Here is a 16,623-nt window from a genome sequence, read left to right on the forward strand (position 1 = left end):
AGATCAACAGTAGGCATGAAGCAAAACAAAAACATGAATAAACTTTATCATGTACTCATCCAAATATACATATATACATACAGTAGGAATTCAATTATTCAAATCAGAAATAGTAAGATCTCAATGCAACTCACTCGTGAATGAGATTTTAAAGACATGCTTGTGAAATCAAACCTTGGTTTATCATATTAAGAGTATTTCTACACTTTTTCCTCAAAGTAAAATTAGGAAACAAGTGATTAAAGAAAATGAGACACTCTGATTTTAGCTCAATTGAATTAATTTCTTTCAAACAATATCAGGATTATAATAATCACATATCATGATACTATAAATGGAAGGCCGAAAATTTGACACTTAAATCAGTTAATTAAGAGCCCAATTCAATGTATTGATGAACAAAAATTTTTATTCATCAAAATGGAGAATCAACGCCCCATTAATCAAGCAGAAAGAGCAAGAATGGAAGAAGCCAAACCTTGGTAGAGCAAAATGCATAAAAAGAGGACTCTTGGAGAACACCTAGGAAGTAAAAGCTGTAGAAGCTTTAGAATTCCTAGAGAACCTGAGAAGTTGTGAATCCGATTAGCAAGTAGCTGTGAATCAGAACAGGAGGAAGCGACAAATCAAAAGCAAAGATCATGTGCTTAAGATGAATCTCAAAACAAATCAAACAAAATGCATGGAGAAATAGCAGATCCATAACTAAGCAAAGATCGAAAGAGGGCGACAAAACAGGGAAGAACTCACAATTCAATAGGATGATATAAGGCGGGAGCTTCGAAGAATTTGATGGGACGACTCACAACTAGAGCTCTGAACACTCTAGACAAGACACACGGTGGGAGCTCTGGAAATCAAAGAAGACAAGGATCTGTGATAGAACGAGAATGCTCCAGTCTCTCTTTACTTTGGAAAAATCAAGGATATGTAAATTGCTCCAACTATGTCCATGAGCTTTTTTTCTCCAAGGGCAATACGGGAATATAATAAAAATTATAAGAGTACATTAGTATAACATCCTGAAATTTTAAGACTCGGATTTATAAAAAAATAAAATAAAATAAAATATCTATAATTAAATTAAAATTTAGAATAATTTAATAGAGGCCTAGAGTTTGAATTTTACTAGGCAAAAGTTTGGTTTTATTTGATTTTTAACTATGAAAAAAATTATCAAAGTTGACCCGGGCTTTTGTGCAATAATAAAAAATGTTGGGCCCTTTCTTGTAATTTTCCCAAACTTTTTGACCAGCAATTTAAAGACCAAAACTGATGCAGAAACGTAGAAACTGAATTGGAAAGGAAAGGAAAGAAAACGCATGAGAGGGAGAGAGGAAGAAGAGAAGAGAAAGGGAGGGAGTTAGGCTTGGATCTAGGAGTCTTTGCGACCGTTGCGAGCTCGGCTACACGATAGGTAAACTCCCTACTTCAATCCTCTTCTCTTTCTCTTGATTTTCTTCAATTTTTGGAAGAGAAAATTTTTGGATTTTGATCCCAAAGGCTTTATTCTTGTAAGCTTTTATTTCTTTGGATCCTAGGGAGCATGTTTTGAGTTTCTATATAGTGATCTAATGTTTTGAATGGATAATTGGATGAAAAGAGGTGTTTTGGGCACAAAATAAACCCTGAGAAATTAGATTTTTTCCCCTCAATGGTTTAAGCTTATTGATTTAGTTATAATTTTACTATTTGACCCAATAAGATTTAAATTAAGGTTTGGTTTTCATTATAAGGGCTAATGGTGAAAGTTGGTGGCACTAAGTAAAGGTTTTTAATTGATTAAAAAATTATATAAATTGAAAATTAGCCTAGTGATGGCTAATAAATGGTTTTGGTGATTAAGTGATACTATGTAAATGGTTGGTTTAATATATGACCATTGAGATGGATTATGGCTCATAGACCCAAGTTGTGTGGTATGAGTTATAGTCTTCATTAATGCTATTTGACATGATAAGTGATGTGGATCACTTATATATTGTAGGAATTGTTAGTAGAATTTGTTCAGAAATTAAGGAACAAGCTGAGCCCTATTTTATACAAGGGGAACCCTTTTGGTACCAAAGGATTGAGGTAACAGGGGAATTTATATTTCTTATTACTTTGTTTTAGCTATTTTTGAATAAATATTACTAGTTATCATGCATTACATGTTTTAAAAGATTAAATGTGCTTTATAAGGGGTTATGGGGTACTACTTTGATTATAGTGCAAATATGTTTTCTAATTGTTTAATAACAATGTTTTTATGGAAATGAGATTTATAAATATTATACTACTTTAGAGTGTTGAATGGTCAATACTCAGGAAAGGTAGATAAGAGTAAAAGGCATGATCTCGGTGGGAGTTTACCAATGAGAAGGTGTAGATTTTTGATATTCTATGGCACACTGTCAGTACTCAGTGTTGTCTTACGTATTGTGGGCTCAGTGCACTAAAGTGGTTAGTGTGTTGAGTGTTCAACACCTCTCAGTGGGGGAGGGAATCCAACATATGAAGTGTGAGGTTGAGTGCCTAGGCCAAGGTAGCCCTCACATGGAGAGTCAGTCGGGCTGGCTCTGGGAGGGAGTTAGCTTTGACTGCTCAGGATTCACATCGAAGGGGCATAGGCGATTCAGTGGATTAGATCATGCCTTAGATTATGTTTTGTGCCTGTGGAGGTACAAGTAGGTATAAGGTTTACCTGCGAGTTAAAGAGTGCCAGGGGGCATTCTGTTGGTCATGAAAGGCCATACCGGCTTAGGTCATGCATTCATGTATTTAAAATGGCTAAATTATATACTATGTTGAATTTATTATTCGTTTATTTGATTATGGCTTACTTTGTAATAATCAATATAGATTTCGCTGTTACTGAGACTGTGGTTGTCTCACCCCTTTCTTTTCAATATTCTAGGTCCAGGCGAAGGATCCAGTGGTGGACGGGGAAAGGAGCAAAGCTAGGGGTTTGCTTGTGATTTGTAAAGAACTGCAACCCCTTTCTTTTGAGCAAATATATTGTAATGTATTTAAGATTAGGGTTCCAGTAGGATATGATTATGTATGTGTGTGAGAATATGTGTGGATTGTGTGCTTGTGTATGAATTTTTGTCTGTTTGTAGACTTGTGGCTAGGAAACTTGGTTATGGTGTATGGTTTTGATGGATTTACTTAGTAGACCAAGTTTCTATTACAAGCAGATATTTATTTTGATATATATGTGTGTGTGTGTGTGTGTGTGTGTGTGTGTGTGTGTGTGTGTATGTGTGTGTGTGTGTGTGATTCTATAAGCAATTACAAAGTGGTTGCATTGCAAATGGTGTGCTATGGGCAAACATACACCTTGGATAGTGAGAGTGGGTGCGTGGGCCCTACAAGAAGCTCTGAGCTAAGTGAAAATGTTTAGCATATGTATTTATATAAATACATGGTATTTGGATTAATTTGTGACCACTCTTATATAATTTGTGCATTTTGGGGGTTTAGGGTCTATTTTGGGAAATGACATCCGGGTGGTCAAATTTTGATGTATAGGGGTTTTCTATCATTTAAATGTTCTATCAGGTATTTTTAGTCTTATTTAACGTGTCCAAAGTGTTTCCACAGGTTTGTGACCATTAGGATGAGATTTGGACAATTTTGAAAATGGTTTTTACCAAAAAGCTGCAATTTTGCATTCGGGTGTCCAAATTTTAATCCAACCGTTGGATTTCTCTAAAATTTTGGTCACAAGTAAAACCTTTTATAAACTTCATGTGGGCTTTGGAATCACATCGATCGGATATCGGACGGAGAAATGACGTACTCCAGAATTTGGTCTGGAAGTGCTGTCATGACAGCATTAAATTGCTGCCATGACAGCTACAGTGTTGATGTTGTAACCTGTACAAAATTCAATCCATCTGTTAGATCTTTTCAAAATTTAGTATGCTAATAGTATTCTTTAAAAGTGACATGTGGGCTTTGGAATCGCTCCGATTGGAGGTCGAATGATGAAATGGTGCACCTTGGAAGTTAGACCGGAGGTGCTGTCATGACAGCTTTTTAGCTATCATGACAGCAAAAATAATCAATCTTTTAACATGTCTAATTTTCAATCTGATCGTTGGATCTTTTTGAAATTTGATACACTTATAGTACCCTTTAAATGTGACGTGTGAGCTTTAAAATCACTTCGATCGGAGGTCGGATGACGGAACGACGCCTCCCAAAAGTTGACCTGGAAGGGCTGTCATGACAGCAATTTAAATGCTGTCATGACAGTATCTTTTTATTTCTCTTTCGTCTAGCTTGCTTCAGTGCGCTATAGTTAGAACCTATAATTTTTTTTAAGGTTTTAAATGTTTACTTTGCAATCATGTATTTGCTTAGTGATTTAAATGGTTTGTTTCCTAAGTTGGTTTTAAGATTAACTCCTTAACCACACTTAGTTTATTTGACTTATGTGATTTTTGGATAACACTCGGGGCAAGTGTTACAATTAGTCAACAAATTTAGCTCCCCTTAAAAAAAACTCTAATTTGAAGGGAGCCAAAATAAGGGCAGCGAAAGGAAATTTTGGCTCCTTCCCTTCTAAAATTTTTTAACCAAATGAGGGAAAGGGAAAGGGCGCCCCTCCCCCCTCCCCTCCATTTTCCTCCAACTAAATAGAGCTTAAAAGAGTGCCTAAAATAATTGTCTAAGTGTCCATAGTTCAAATTGAGTGAGTTTTTTGAATTGAAAGCAATTCCCTTCCTTCTCTAACCTCTAATCTCTCTTTTCCTTCTAAATTCATGTTGCTTATGTTCCTCCTTTATGAATTTGAATTCTCCATTGTTTAGAAGTTGAAATTGGTTAGGAATTGATAATAGGTTGTTGTTATGACTCTAGGAACTATGGTTAATGCTGATTAAACTCTAATTGAACCTAGACTAGTGAATTGTCATGTTAGGTTTCCTAGAACACCAAGATTTCATTTTTGTAGAGACTTGAAGAGGCTAATTGGTAATTTATTTAGGTTAATTAGGATGAGTAAAGTAAGATAGTTGAGTTTTTTACATTTTCATAATCAGTTACAAGTATACTCAAGATACTTTTGCCTAGTTGAGCACTTTATTGAGAGGGATTGGGACAACAATTTAGTTAGACTTTCATAAATCACTATCAATACTTGTTAATTAGGCTTAGAAGATAAGAGGAATTCAATCAGGGTTTTAGTGTTATTTTCCCCCACTTGATTTTTTCCCCCAACTAGATCCTAACATGATTGTATGATTTGACTTTGTAGCTTCTAACTTGTAAGGAGTTCTAACTAGGGAGCTCCTATTTCGTTTGATTGGTGGTTCTTGGAAGCTCTATTTGGAAAATACAAACCTCAAGTTATTGTGTTAAACTCGAGCTTAGGTAACCACATTTGAGTTTACATTATGCGCATGTGTTGGTAAGCAATTGTTTTCCGACTAATATCAAATAAAAATAAAGGTTAAATAGCAAATTAATCCATAAACAAATAAGGGTTAAATGGAAAATTAGCTCCTAAATTATAAGTCTAAAAATATCTATAACTTTAAACTTATTTTTTATATAATATCTCCCTTCAACTCTTAAAAATGATATAATGTTATCTCTACTATTAATAAAAGTTAACTTTAACAAATAATTTACTAGAAAATTACAAAAAAATGACATCAAAAATTATAGAAAAGAATCAAGAATTTCTATTAATATGAATTTTTTTTATTACTCATATATATCCTCTTGTTGAAAGAAATTCAAAACACAATTAAGCATTAAGTATGAACACCTCTCAAAGTGAGGATTTAAATATTAATTTATCATGTTATAAGAGACTAGTTCCTTCCGTTAGATCTAACATAGTTGGTTCTAGTAATATAAATTTAATTTAATATAAAATTAGTTTAATATAGTTTAATAAATGTCAATGTAAAATATAAAATTTTTGTTATCATTTGTTTTGCCAAAATCTGTATTTTATTACTAGTAAATGTTTAATATATTTACGTATGAACGAAATTTTTAAAATAATTTGAGCAAAAAAATTTGTAAAATAATAGATATTTTATTTATTTAATTTATGAGAATAATTATTTTATTATTTTACATTTTTATATATTTTTAAATTATTATCTTCACTATTCATATATTTATTTTACATTAATAGAAGATTATGTGTTACTATAACAAATTAAAATTTAAAATATATTTAATACTCTTTCGTTTAAAAATATAAGATATTTTTAATTAAATTTTATTCATCAATAAAGTAATTACCTACTTTTAAATTAACCTTTTTTATATTTATCTTTATTAAATACTCTATAATAAATATAAAGTTATTATTAATAGGGGTATTTTTAGAAAAAAATAATAATTATATTTTAAAAAATTAAAAATATTTTATATTTTTAAATTTTAATTTTTAAAAAAATAGTTTATATTTTTTAATGAAGGGCAAGAGTTTAAATAATTAATTTCGTACCTACACCAAATTCTTCCTAAAATTAATAATTATAACCCCTGATAAAACCCTTCCTCGTGATAGCCGCTACCGTTCTCTTCGTCGACGAACAACCATCCCATGCTCCATTCCTGTAGGACCCGGTCCACCGTTGTCAGCCCTGCGTGGTTCTTCTCGAGCAAGCAGTGAATAAGGTTCGAACCGTAGGGCTTTTTCTACTCCCAAAATCTGCTGAAAATGATTTATTCAATCTGATTTTGAATCTATATTTGAAATTGTTCCCCGTGTCAGCTGTTCCCTGCGTGCTGTTCTTGCTTTGTTTTAAATTTTTCATTTTAATTTGTCTTCGAATCTGGTCGTGTAATGGTTGAATATTGACGCCTTTGAATTTGGGATGAATGGTGTCTAATTGGCTATTACTTCTTCCCTCTTCATTTGGATTACTAGCGACTTGTATGATTTGGATATTGCTTTTTTGCAATGCTAGATTTGTTGTGTATTGGCATTCTCTTTATTAATCTTTTTATATTATCAATTTTGGAATTTCTCGAGGTATTTGTGATGTATGATCTTGTAAATGACATGGCTGGAATTGTGTCAATGTATTTGGAACAAAAATTAAAAGGATATTATATCAACTCTGCATATTTCAAAGATTTTTCCCGTCATGAAATCAGGATGTCTACAACAAAACAGGTTCGTTGGTTCCAATTATATGCTTATGTTTTTTGGGAACTCAGGATACTTAGGTGTAAGTGACTGTTTGAAATGGAAGATAATATCCCTGTTATAAATGCTACAAATTGTATAACTAGAGCTTATGTAGATAGGCAACTTCTAGAGAAAGGTAACAGTAATAAAAGAGGCATTCTTCAACACTAGCATACTGGCAACTCCTTTCACCTGGTTTTGTGAGAGTGGACATTGTTACGAGAAATGGATTAGCAACTTGTGGAGGTGTGGTTACAGATTCTCATAACAATTGGCGCTCTGGTTTCTGCTGCAAGTTGGGTGTCTATTCTCTAACTATTGCTGAACTTCTTGGAATCAAACTTGGTCTAGAATTCTGCTGGCATCATGGATTAAATAAGGTGGAGCTATTCAGTGACTGTGCTGCTGCTCTTAATTTAATTACAAGAGATCAAAATGGCTCTTATCCCTACCAAGACAACACTGAAGAGATTATAAAACTTTTGAATAGGGACTGGTCTGTAACCGCTAATTTTATGTTTAGGGAGGCTAATTGTATAGCCAACTCCTTAGCTAGAAAATGTCACGAGTTAGAAAACAACATGCACATCTTTGATCAAAAAACACCCTTCATCTAGGGTGGTAGTTGATGAAAGATCTCTTTTGATTTCCTCTTGTATCTGTTTTTCAGCTATAATAGCACGTTTTCCATTCAAAGGGAAAAATATTTCAAAGATTTTTACTGCCCCCACTGAGTGTAGTATAGGTCTGCCTATGGTTACAGCTACAAGTCACTGTAAATGGATATTGCGAGTAATCCCAGTTTTGAAGGAAATGAGAGTCTCACTCCCAATTCTGATAATCCAACTCCTAATTCCAATACTTGCATTCGTACTCCCAATACTATTGTGAGTAGTATTGTTCCATTTACTTGAGAATTAATGGTTTTTTATTTAAATATTAATATTAATTTTTTCATAGTCAAATATGAATATTTTTGTATATTTTAATTAAATTATATTATTTTAGTGATGACCTGTCTAATCGTAAGTTGACACTTGGTTGAATCATTGACCCTTGACGCATTGTAATGACCAGGTACCTTGTCTTTTTGTCATCATTCTTTGAGTAAACTTTGAAAACCTAATTGAGTGCTCCCATGCCACTATGGGCCTGTCTCCAGCCTCAACATCACTCATCGTCTCACCCTTCATGCTTTCATCTTGTCTCTGACCCTCAGTCTCACACTTATCTTTGCATCCTCAGCTCGCCGTCACCACAAAGCTCACACTCTTACACTCTATTGTGCTTCCAGGTTTTGCCTGTATTTTTTTATCTCTGTTCTCACCTCTGTTTTGTCATCTCTTGTGATGATTACCTAGCGTCCTTACATTCTTTGAATAAGTTAGAGAAGAAAGTGTTCTTTACAGAAGGAAATGACAATGAATTGAAAGTAAACCAACCTCCCTCTTTGCTGTCGTATCAATTTTACTGGTATGATGATATATTTGTGCTGCTCAGCTGTGATCTTTTTGCTGGATCAGTTCTGCATATATTTGGTTTTAAATCTAACTAGATGACAACTGTGCGATTAATTTTTCCTTATATTGTTTTCCCCTAATCTGCCTAACCTTTTAGGTCTCTGATCGCTGTTGTGGTTCAAACCATTTAGTTTGAGCTTTTTACCTACTCTTGCTCTGCATCAAGTAATCGGGAAGACACAGCACACTTGGCAGTTAACTGCTATTTGGGATGAATATGGATGTCAATGTCATTGCAGATCCCACAGAGAAGCTTAAGGGTGTCCAAATCTCATCCCTTGATGATAATGATGATGAAGAGGTCCATATTGATGATGAGCATGAAGAATATGACTCTAACGATGAGGAGGAGGAAGACCCTATTACTTTAGGTTTCGTTGAGAAACCTAAAAATAAATGGTCTCTTCAACGGCAATATTTTCCAAGCAAAGCTGGAGGTGCCCCGGTAAATATATTATTTGATCAAATTCTTTTTTGATTGCAATAGAAAATGAGGGTGAGAAGGTGGAAGAGGAAGTTAATTTGTGTGTGTGTGTGTTTATGGGAATAAGGATAAAGAAGAAGCTATTCAAGCCTTGCATATTTTGAAAAAATAAAAAATAAAATTTTTTGTTTGTGAAACACTAATTTATGACTTGATGGTTTTATTTGTTTATAAATAGGCTTGGCTTGACCCAGTAAATATACCGCTTGGAAGGTCATGTACATGTGACATATGTGGAGAGCCTTTGCAATTTCTTCTCCAGGTAGGTTCCTTATGAAGCTAATGCCTCTTTTATAAGTTTATGACTTTCTTATTTTTTGAGCAATCTTTAGTTTTGATGGCCAATATTTATTACCAAGTTTGATGAAATATATCCTTACTCTTGAAATTATCTCTAAATTGTTGTTACATCTTCTTTAGTACGTGTCTATTTGGCTGAGTTTTTGCTGGTGGATGATGATTTTCTTTAACCTTTGTACTACAAGGTTTATGCGCCAACTGAAGAGGAAAGTACATTTCACCGGATGTTATTTGTTTTCGTGTGTCCTTCAATGAAATGTCTTCTTAGGGATCAGCATGAGCAATGGAAACGTCATCCAGAGAAGCCATCTAGAAGGTATTGCTGACAAATCTTAATCTCTTTGCTGTTTGCGTTCTTTGCTCAATTTTCATTAGCTATGACTATGAGACAAATCTTCCTTTCACTTCGTTTTCCTGTTGCATAGTTCTAATTATGCTATGCACTCTGAAGTGTGAAGGTTTTCCGTTGCCAGTTACCACGTGATAATCCTTTTTACTCCAGTGAACGTCCTAAATATGATGGGAGTGACAAACCTGTTGGCAGTGGAGGTCAGTTCTATTATGCTTCCTTTTTCTCCCTGAAGGGCAAAAAATCTATTTCATTTTGCTAGAATCATTAACTCTCAAAGCAATCTTAAAATTTTATTACGAGAATTCATGCAAGTTTTAACTTATTTTTTCTGCACACTTGGAAGCAAAATTTGCTACCTTTTAAAACACAAGATAGTGCTTATATGGATTTATGAATGTTTTGGGGGACAGAGAGTGAATTCCTAACTATGAAGAGCTATCATGTTATGTTGGATTGATAATGTTTTGTGGTATAGTTTGATAGAATGCTGCTTTGGGGCTGTACTTGTTGGATTTCTTAGTTTATGTTGATTTATGAACATTATTGTCCCTGATTGCATGCTAGTGGGGTGAGTCATTCAAAGAATCCATTGTGATTTCAAAATACTTTATGATTCATATGCTAATTGCCATCTGCCTTTCTGCTTAATGTTACATTTCAACCTCAGTTAAGTCAAATTTATTAGCCTGAATGAGTCGCTCATTACTTTGCTTTCTTTGGTGCTGTAACGCATGTTCTACCTGCATTTTTCTAAACTAAATTTAATGACAATCTGTATTGCCTACATTCATCTATATATTTATAATTGGATTAACTCTTACTAATGCCTCAAGAAGTAATTGGAATAAATGAACAATGTGTTGACCAGCTTCTTTGAACTTTTAGCTGCTTTATGTGATTGGTGTGGTACATGGAAAGGAGATAAACTCTGCAGTAGTTGTAGACAAGTGCGGTATTGCTCTGAGAAGCACCAGGTAACTATTTCTTAAATTTGTTTTAGTTCTCTAATTATAAATTTGATTAGTAAAAAACTCCTTTTCTCATTCAACTTTCAGGTCAGGCATTGGCGTTCTGGTCATAAAATTGCTTGTCCGCAGATGAAAATTTCTTCTCCTACAGCTACATCTGGACCCAACAACTGCAGAACCATTTCAGCCGAGTCTAAGAAAGGTTGGTGGTCTAAAGCTTTGTAGACTATTACAGGGGCATACAAGGTTGTTGAGAAATGAAAATTGCGGTCACATCCTTGAAAACTCCAAATGTGAAGAAACCAGTTATAATGATGATGTTAAACTAGTTAAACTCCAAGGCATAAAATCGTTATAAATTAGTCCAATAAAAGTCACGTAGAAACATTCATTGTAGAGAGCTATTGTCTAGAGGCATTTTGTGATATTTAAATTTTTGCATGTTTAACAGTCATTCTTTATGCAATACAGGTGCTAGCAACACTCTGTGGCCTGAATTTGAGATCATTATTGAAGATGAAAGTGATAACACAGACATTTCTGAGAGCAATGCTTTAACTAGTTCTTTGATCTCAAAGAACAGAATCGATGACGCAATGAATTCCATATTGGAGAATTTTCAGGTATTGCCTCAAATTCACCTGTAATTGATAGTATAGTTTATATGCAACTGCATTCTTTGTCATTTGTTTTTTGGGCCTGTGAACAGGGTGATGATGACAAAAAGAGTTGGGTCTACTTCCAGGAGCGTATTGCTTCAGCCCCTGAACAAATATTGAGGTGATTATTGCTTAACTGACTGAAATTCTGTTGGAGAATTGCTTCAAGCACCCCAGCAATGTTTGGTGAACAGAATTCATTGCATCTTGATGTGATAAAAAAGCTTGAAAGTGAGAGATTTTTTCCCGACTGGTCTAGAATGGCATTTATGATACTTATATTATGAACAGATTAACGGTTGTGACTATGCTGCATTATGTAACCTGACAATAACTGGTGTGAATGTTTGGAGTCACAATGTCAGAAACTTAGATTACCCAATTTAAATATCTACACTTGCCAATACTTTGATCTAATGGCAGTAAGAGGTGTGATGACAACATGAACGAGTTTTACCTGTCTGAGGAAATTTTGGCTAGTCTTGCCGCTATTCATTGTACACTATACTTTTTTTCTTGCATTTTTAATAGCTTATTTGTAAACAACAGGTATTATAAAAATACTAATGCAAGACCCATATGGCCTGTTTCAAGTGGTCGACCATCTAAAGCTGACATCCCTAAATGCAGTTACTGTGGTGGTTCTATGTCTTGTGAGTTTCAGGTAAGATTTCGAGGATTCGTTGATGGAAACCCAATGTATATACAATTTGTTACTCATGTTCGAGATATTGTTATAAAATTTATAACTAAGATAAAAATGTTAAGATAGATGTATGAGAATACATGAAAAGATACAATCCATATTGAGATGATGGTAAGCTATCGTTTGAGATGGTTTGAATATGTATAAAAAATATCATGAGAGATTCTGATTGAGTGAAATAGATAATATTGAATCCTGTTAAGAGAGGTAAAAGAAGATTAAAGAAAACATTTTTGAAGTTGAGCAAAATATTAGGGTTAAAAATATTTTCAAAGGTTTAGTTGCTAATAGAACATAGTAGTATCATACAATTCATATAATCACCTACAGTGGGATAAGGGTGGTTGTTTCTTTGTTGGTTACTAATTTGTGAATGTTGGCGCTAGGTTCTGCCACAGCTACTATATTACTTAGGCGTGGACAATGAGGTGGATTCTATGGATTGGGCTTCAATTGTCGTGTTTGCATGTGAAGCATCTTGTGACTCCGTTGTGGCTTACAAAGAAGAATATGCTTGGGTTCAACTTTACCTACCTTCCACCGCCTGACTTGACAGTTGAATTGTCTTTTTTTTTGTTTTTAAATAGAGCAAGTATGAGATAGAAATGTAGTGATGTGGTATGAAAAGAAAATTGTTTTTTATGTTGTTATAGGATTTGATTTTGTAATTGAGAATATTCAGTTTTGATTCATATTTTATTCTTATTATGAATGCTCATGATAATATTGGTTTGAAGTTCTCTACAGCTAATGCCTATTTTGAGACCTATTTGGATTACCGGGAAAATGGGGTAGTCATCTGATGATGATTATGCTTAAAATAAAAGCTTTTGATTAATGGGAGATAAAAGACTATACTCTAGAAGCAAGTTATTGAAAACTAGACTAGTCATGAACTGATTGAGTCACTAATTTAAGGGTTAACAATTAAAATGGTAGTCAAATTATGATTACATTGATTATAAATAAAGTATTTTATTAAACTAATTAAGATGTTAATTTAATGGTTTTCTCTGATTTAACTGGACAAGTTTACTCAAATTTTCATAATACGCCTAAAAGGGACATCAGAAGGCATTATTAAGTACAAAGGAAAATTTTTAATGCCCTGTATAAATTAATCGACCAATATAAGATCGAGCTAGCTAAAAGTATTAAGTTCGATGCCAGGATAGATTATTAAAAGTGAGGTGGTGACAATATATGAAGGAAGGGATACAAGAAGGACAATTTGCAACAATCTTTTTTTATGACAAAATATTGGGATCATGAAATTTTTAGTCTTGAAAATTTGTCTCGGTTATTAATTTAATAGCTTAAATTTAATTTTTGTCAATTTTATTCTTTACATTTTTAAAATTATAAATGTTAGTTTTTTTAAATTTTAAAAAAACATTGATTCTCAAATTAATTTGATATGTAAAGTATATTGACGGCTTGACATGTATATTTAATAAAATGAGAATAAATTAATCTTTAAATTAGTTTAATTTTTATCAAATTAGTCTCTTATGTTATATTTTGCTCTTTTATTTTTAAAAATTTCAGAGTCCTATTTTTTCTTACCTAAATAATTATTTTTTCTTTTTATTAATCTACATGACTATCATAATACTTTGTTATCCATATTAACAGTTTTAACAATGTTACAATATTTATGATAGTGTGTTTATATATGTTTGGCAATCAGCTTAGGTTAACCAACAATGATTTATGGGGATTGATTTGATTGCCCCTATGTGCTGAAATCAATATTACGTGGATCAGTTGCAATATCGTAATTTTATTTTTTTTTGGGTATTGTTTTAGAGTTGCAAGTGTCAATTTACTTAGCCATGTTGCATGAAAGAGGAGTAGGAACTATCAAATATTTGGCTAAGACGTTGGTGGAGAGCTGTATTACAGTTTATGCCATGGTAATTTCTTAATTCACTCTATGGGTTAGGTTAGGATCTAAGTAATACGTTAGTTATAGGTAATTTTGAAAAATAGAAAAATTATTATAATTTATTCAGGAGGAAGAAATTTAGAAAATAAGTAAAATAATTTAAGAAACAAATTTACCAAGAACAGATTAAATTATAAGGATTCAATTTCAACAACAACAATAATAGTGTGTGTATTACTCCCTCCATTTTTAACTGAATTTCACCCCCCAATAAAGTAGTTGTCTATTTTTAAATAACCCTATTTTTCATATTTACCTCTATTAAGTACCCTACAATAAATATAAAAGTCATTCACCAATAGAAGTACTTTTGAAAAAAAAAAAGGAAATAATACACCTCAAAAAATTAAAAATATCTTATATTTTTTAACATACAACCCCTCAAAAAATACTTTACATTTTTTAATAGAGGGAGTACTTATTTTCTAAATTACTTGCTACTTAATAAATTTATAATAATTTTCTATCCCACGAAATTTCCTTTATATACCTCAAAATTATCTATAATTAACTTATTATCCATAAAATAAAATCTAGAATATTACAGACCCCTCGACGGAAGATGGTGTTATTAATAAATATAGCATAAACTTCCTTCATAATTGATGGTGCGATGTACGATACTGACCCTAGGTTTTCTAAGCGAAAGGTTTAGAGTTCGTCAAGTCTTTATTAGTCTCTCCAATATCAAAGGCTAGTGCACACCAGAGACCAGGGCGTGCTGGACGAACTCGACCTGGCTTTTTTTTTTTTTTTACTTTTACAATAAAAGAATCAAAAATGAACTTTAGCCCCCAAACTATCCTGAAATTTTAAAGACACGTCATGCCAACAATAATCTTGTTACCTTGAAAAAACTGGGTATTAGATAACTTAGTGCATTTTGATTTTATGGATGCTCTGCTTCCAAGCAATGTTTTGGAACTCAAATAAAAAGTCAAATCAAAAAGAGTAATGGGTTATGGTTTTCATGATTTAATTAATTAGAGCAGCGATTGAACTAGAAAAATAAAAGTTAAATAAAAAATAATATTTATATACACAAATATATAAATAAAATATTAATTTATCAATGAGACATGGGATTTCAGTGCTAAATGCTAGACGCCTAAACCTTTGGAGTTGAAGGCAAACGCATATCAGCACAAACTCGTGATCTTGAAGCAAAACGCTAGAGCTGAAGGCATGCTATCATATCACGACTCACAAGCTTTCAATCTTAATACTAAAGGCTAGATCGCTAGATCTGGAAGCAAAGACTTGAGGAAAGGTCAGAGGTTGAGCTTGGGTAGAAAGATCAAAGGTTAGAGAAGAGAACACAAAAGAAAACTAAATATTAGAAAAGAAAAATTGCAAATTTGAGCAACTTAACCTGAATTTTTTTTGCTTTGACCCGAGTTGACCTACTCTAATTTCTAGGTCAAATCAAGTTCTCTTAAAGCTAGTCAAGTCAACCTGGTCTAAATTCTATATCGGTAGTTGGACCAAGCCATTTTGATTAGCAAGTGGTGATCGGATTGTCTGGTCTGATTCGATTTTGAAAACAATGCTTCCAAGATCTTGATGTGTGCATTGGAAGCGTTCAGTTACTCAATTGCTCTAGATGATAATGATAACTTAACAAAGATGGGAGAAATTATGAATGGATTTCCCTTGGACTTTGGATGTCAATATTGCTTTGTTGTGAGTTCTGAGACAACCTTCCACATAATCTACTAATTAATTCAAAATCATTTACTTTGAAGGATTGGAATTCCAATATAAAACATTTTTAAAATTATTTCATAAAATACTCAAGTTGTAAAACCCTACATAGTAGATGTAATAACCCAGATGTTTAAAATGATAATAAATTAATTAAACACATGTTAGTTATATTAATTTTGAGACAATTAGGACAAGAAGGAATGTTGGTGTGGTGGAAACTATGTAAATAATATGCCTTTAGGTCCTAAGTTCGAACCTGACTTTGGCCTAAAGGAGATTTATTTAATTTTATTACTCCATGAAATTACCAATATGTCCCTCTTTGTATCAGATTTTTTTCCTTATCCTTTTAATTCTTTCTTTTGAACATTTGAGAAGCAAAGAGAGAGAGCTAGATATCTGGGTCCTTGCTTGTCTTCCATCGCGTTTCTGCTTCCTTCCCTCTCGATCGTCAGTCACCGTCGTCTATGTAAGTCTCTGTCGCCAGTGCCTGCTGCTATTTCGTCCACTGCAGCAGTGAGATTTCTCTTCCTATCTCACCATTCCTCTGCCGTTATCATCATCCCAAGTATGCCCAGTTCTTCTTCTTGTTGTTGTTTCATGTGTATAATTGCTTAAGCAAGCTAGAATTCTTTCTTCCTTTTTGCTTCTTTGGTCACCACCGAGCTGCTCATCTCTTTTCTATGCTTAATTCTGGTTCTTGTTACCCCCTGTATAGACCAGATGTTTGCTTCCTCCTCCCTGTTTGGATATTGTTAATTCATCTAGGTGATAAGCTTTGATCTCTTCTTCTTTCCTTAGACAATTGTGGTGAGTACAAATGGAAGAA

The 16,623-nt window shown here is 33.2% G+C and overlaps 1 protein-coding gene across 3 annotated transcripts; it reads left to right on the forward strand.

Annotated features, from left to right (window-relative positions):
- The first annotated feature begins 6,501 nt into the window (after positions 1-6,501).
- On the forward strand, positions 6,502-12,739 carry LOC129295703 (uncharacterized). Of its 3 annotated transcripts, XM_054934245.1 has the most exons (12): positions 6,550-6,633; positions 8,228-8,444; positions 8,768-9,115; positions 9,333-9,416; positions 9,640-9,770; positions 9,906-10,003; positions 10,692-10,780; positions 10,862-10,976; positions 11,246-11,397; positions 11,484-11,554; positions 11,983-12,097; positions 12,526-12,739. In XM_054934245.1, exons 3-12 carry the CDS (start codon positions 8,882-8,884, stop codon positions 12,685-12,687), a joined length of 1,251 nt encoding a protein of 416 aa, XP_054790220.1. In that variant the 5' UTR covers positions 6,550-6,633; positions 8,228-8,444; positions 8,768-8,881; the 3' UTR covers positions 12,688-12,739. The 3 variants fall into 3 exon arrangements, with proteins under 3 accessions (XP_054790219.1, XP_054790221.1, XP_054790220.1); XM_054934244.1 differs by lacking the exon at positions 8,228-8,444 and having other exon boundaries at positions 6,502-6,633; XM_054934246.1 differs by lacking the exon at positions 8,228-8,444 and having other exon boundaries at positions 6,502-6,633; positions 12,538-12,739.
- Positions 12,740-16,623: the final 3,884 nt, after the last annotated feature.

This window comes from Prosopis cineraria, unplaced genomic scaffold, assembly GCF_029017545.1.
Source record: "Prosopis cineraria cultivar Desert tree isolate PC_DT_omini unplaced genomic scaffold, ASM2901754v1 PC173, whole genome shotgun sequence".
NCBI classification, from domain to species: domain Eukaryota; kingdom Viridiplantae; phylum Streptophyta; class Magnoliopsida; order Fabales; family Fabaceae; genus Prosopis; species Prosopis cineraria.

What these genes read in the sequence shown, in the direction of transcription:
- LOC129295703 (XM_054934244.1), top strand. Translation starts at nt 8,882, where the DNA reads ATGAATATGGATGTCAATGTCATTGCAGATCCCACAGAGAAGCTTAAG. An exon ending in ATTGCTCTGAGAAGCACCAG is followed by an intron (nt 10,781 to 10,861) that starts GTAACTATTTCT and finishes TTCAACTTTCAG; the next exon opens with GTCAGGCATTGGCGTTCTGG. An exon ending in TTCAGCCGAGTCTAAGAAAG is followed by an intron (nt 10,977 to 11,245) that starts GTTGGTGGTCTA and finishes TATGCAATACAG; the next exon opens with GTGCTAGCAACACTCTGTGG.